Consider the following 802-nt stretch of genomic DNA (forward strand, 5'->3'; position numbering starts at 1 on the left):
CTCTTCCGAGCTTCTTCTTCTTTGCAAGGACCTGCTTGTCGACGATTTTAATGGCGTAAAGCAATGGATGGACGTCGCCGCCGTGTTCATCACGGAGGCGGCAGAGGTATACATTGCCAATGTCGCCGGAGCCTATACGGCGGAGGAGTTTAAAATCTTTGGGACCGAGACGACCGGTACCGCGGGAGCGAATGGCCGCCCAGGCGGCGTCGGAGGAGCGATGGGGCTTGGAAGAGGAATCCGGCGGAGGAGCGGCGGCGGCGTCGAAGGAAAGACGGGAGAAGCTGCTGCAACGCTCGCAGCTGCCACTGCTCATCGAGCTCTGGCTCGAGTTAACCGTTTCGGAGCCGATTTCTCCGTCGGAGTCCGGTGATAACTCGATCATCTTAAAACAGGGGAGCTCTCTGTGATGGAGGAAGAAGAAAGGAGGGATTTTGGGTTCGTTTTTGAGTTCAAAAAAGGGAATGGAAAGGAGGGAGGTGAAGTTTGAATTGGAAGAGAGGTTCTATTAACTCATGGCGCTTTGGAATCGAACATGTGAGAAGAATGAGTGCGCCGAAAGAAGGAGAAGGGGAGCGAAGGAGAGGATTCGTTGGAAACTTTTGGAAGCTTTGCCGCATAAATTCATGAATCCGACATAGAGAACAAAGAAGAAAGAGGAAAGGATGGGAAAGTGTTTCGAATTTTTAGGGTATTTTAAAGGAATAATGGTTTAGAAGAAGATACAGCAACAGGAACCGCCTGCCAAGCTTCCTCTCAGGCTCTCTTTCTCTCCCTCCGCTTTCGCTGTCTCTAAGCGAGC

At 51.5% G+C, this 802-nt stretch overlaps 1 protein-coding gene across 1 annotated transcript in view; it reads right to left on the reverse strand.

Moving 5' to 3' along the window:
• LOC110039156 (protein kinase PINOID-like) overlaps positions 1-802 on the reverse strand; it is a 2367-nt gene extending 1565 nt beyond the window's left edge. The window contains 1 exon segment of the mRNA XM_020744119.1: positions 9-802. Coding sequence (XP_020599778.1) covers positions 9-385 — 377 coding nt within the window. The 5' untranslated portion in view covers positions 386-802.

Source organism: Phalaenopsis equestris, unplaced genomic scaffold (assembly GCF_001263595.1).
Source record: "Phalaenopsis equestris unplaced genomic scaffold, ASM126359v1 Scaffold235604, whole genome shotgun sequence".
Taxonomy (NCBI): Eukaryota; Viridiplantae; Streptophyta; class Magnoliopsida; order Asparagales; family Orchidaceae; genus Phalaenopsis; species Phalaenopsis equestris.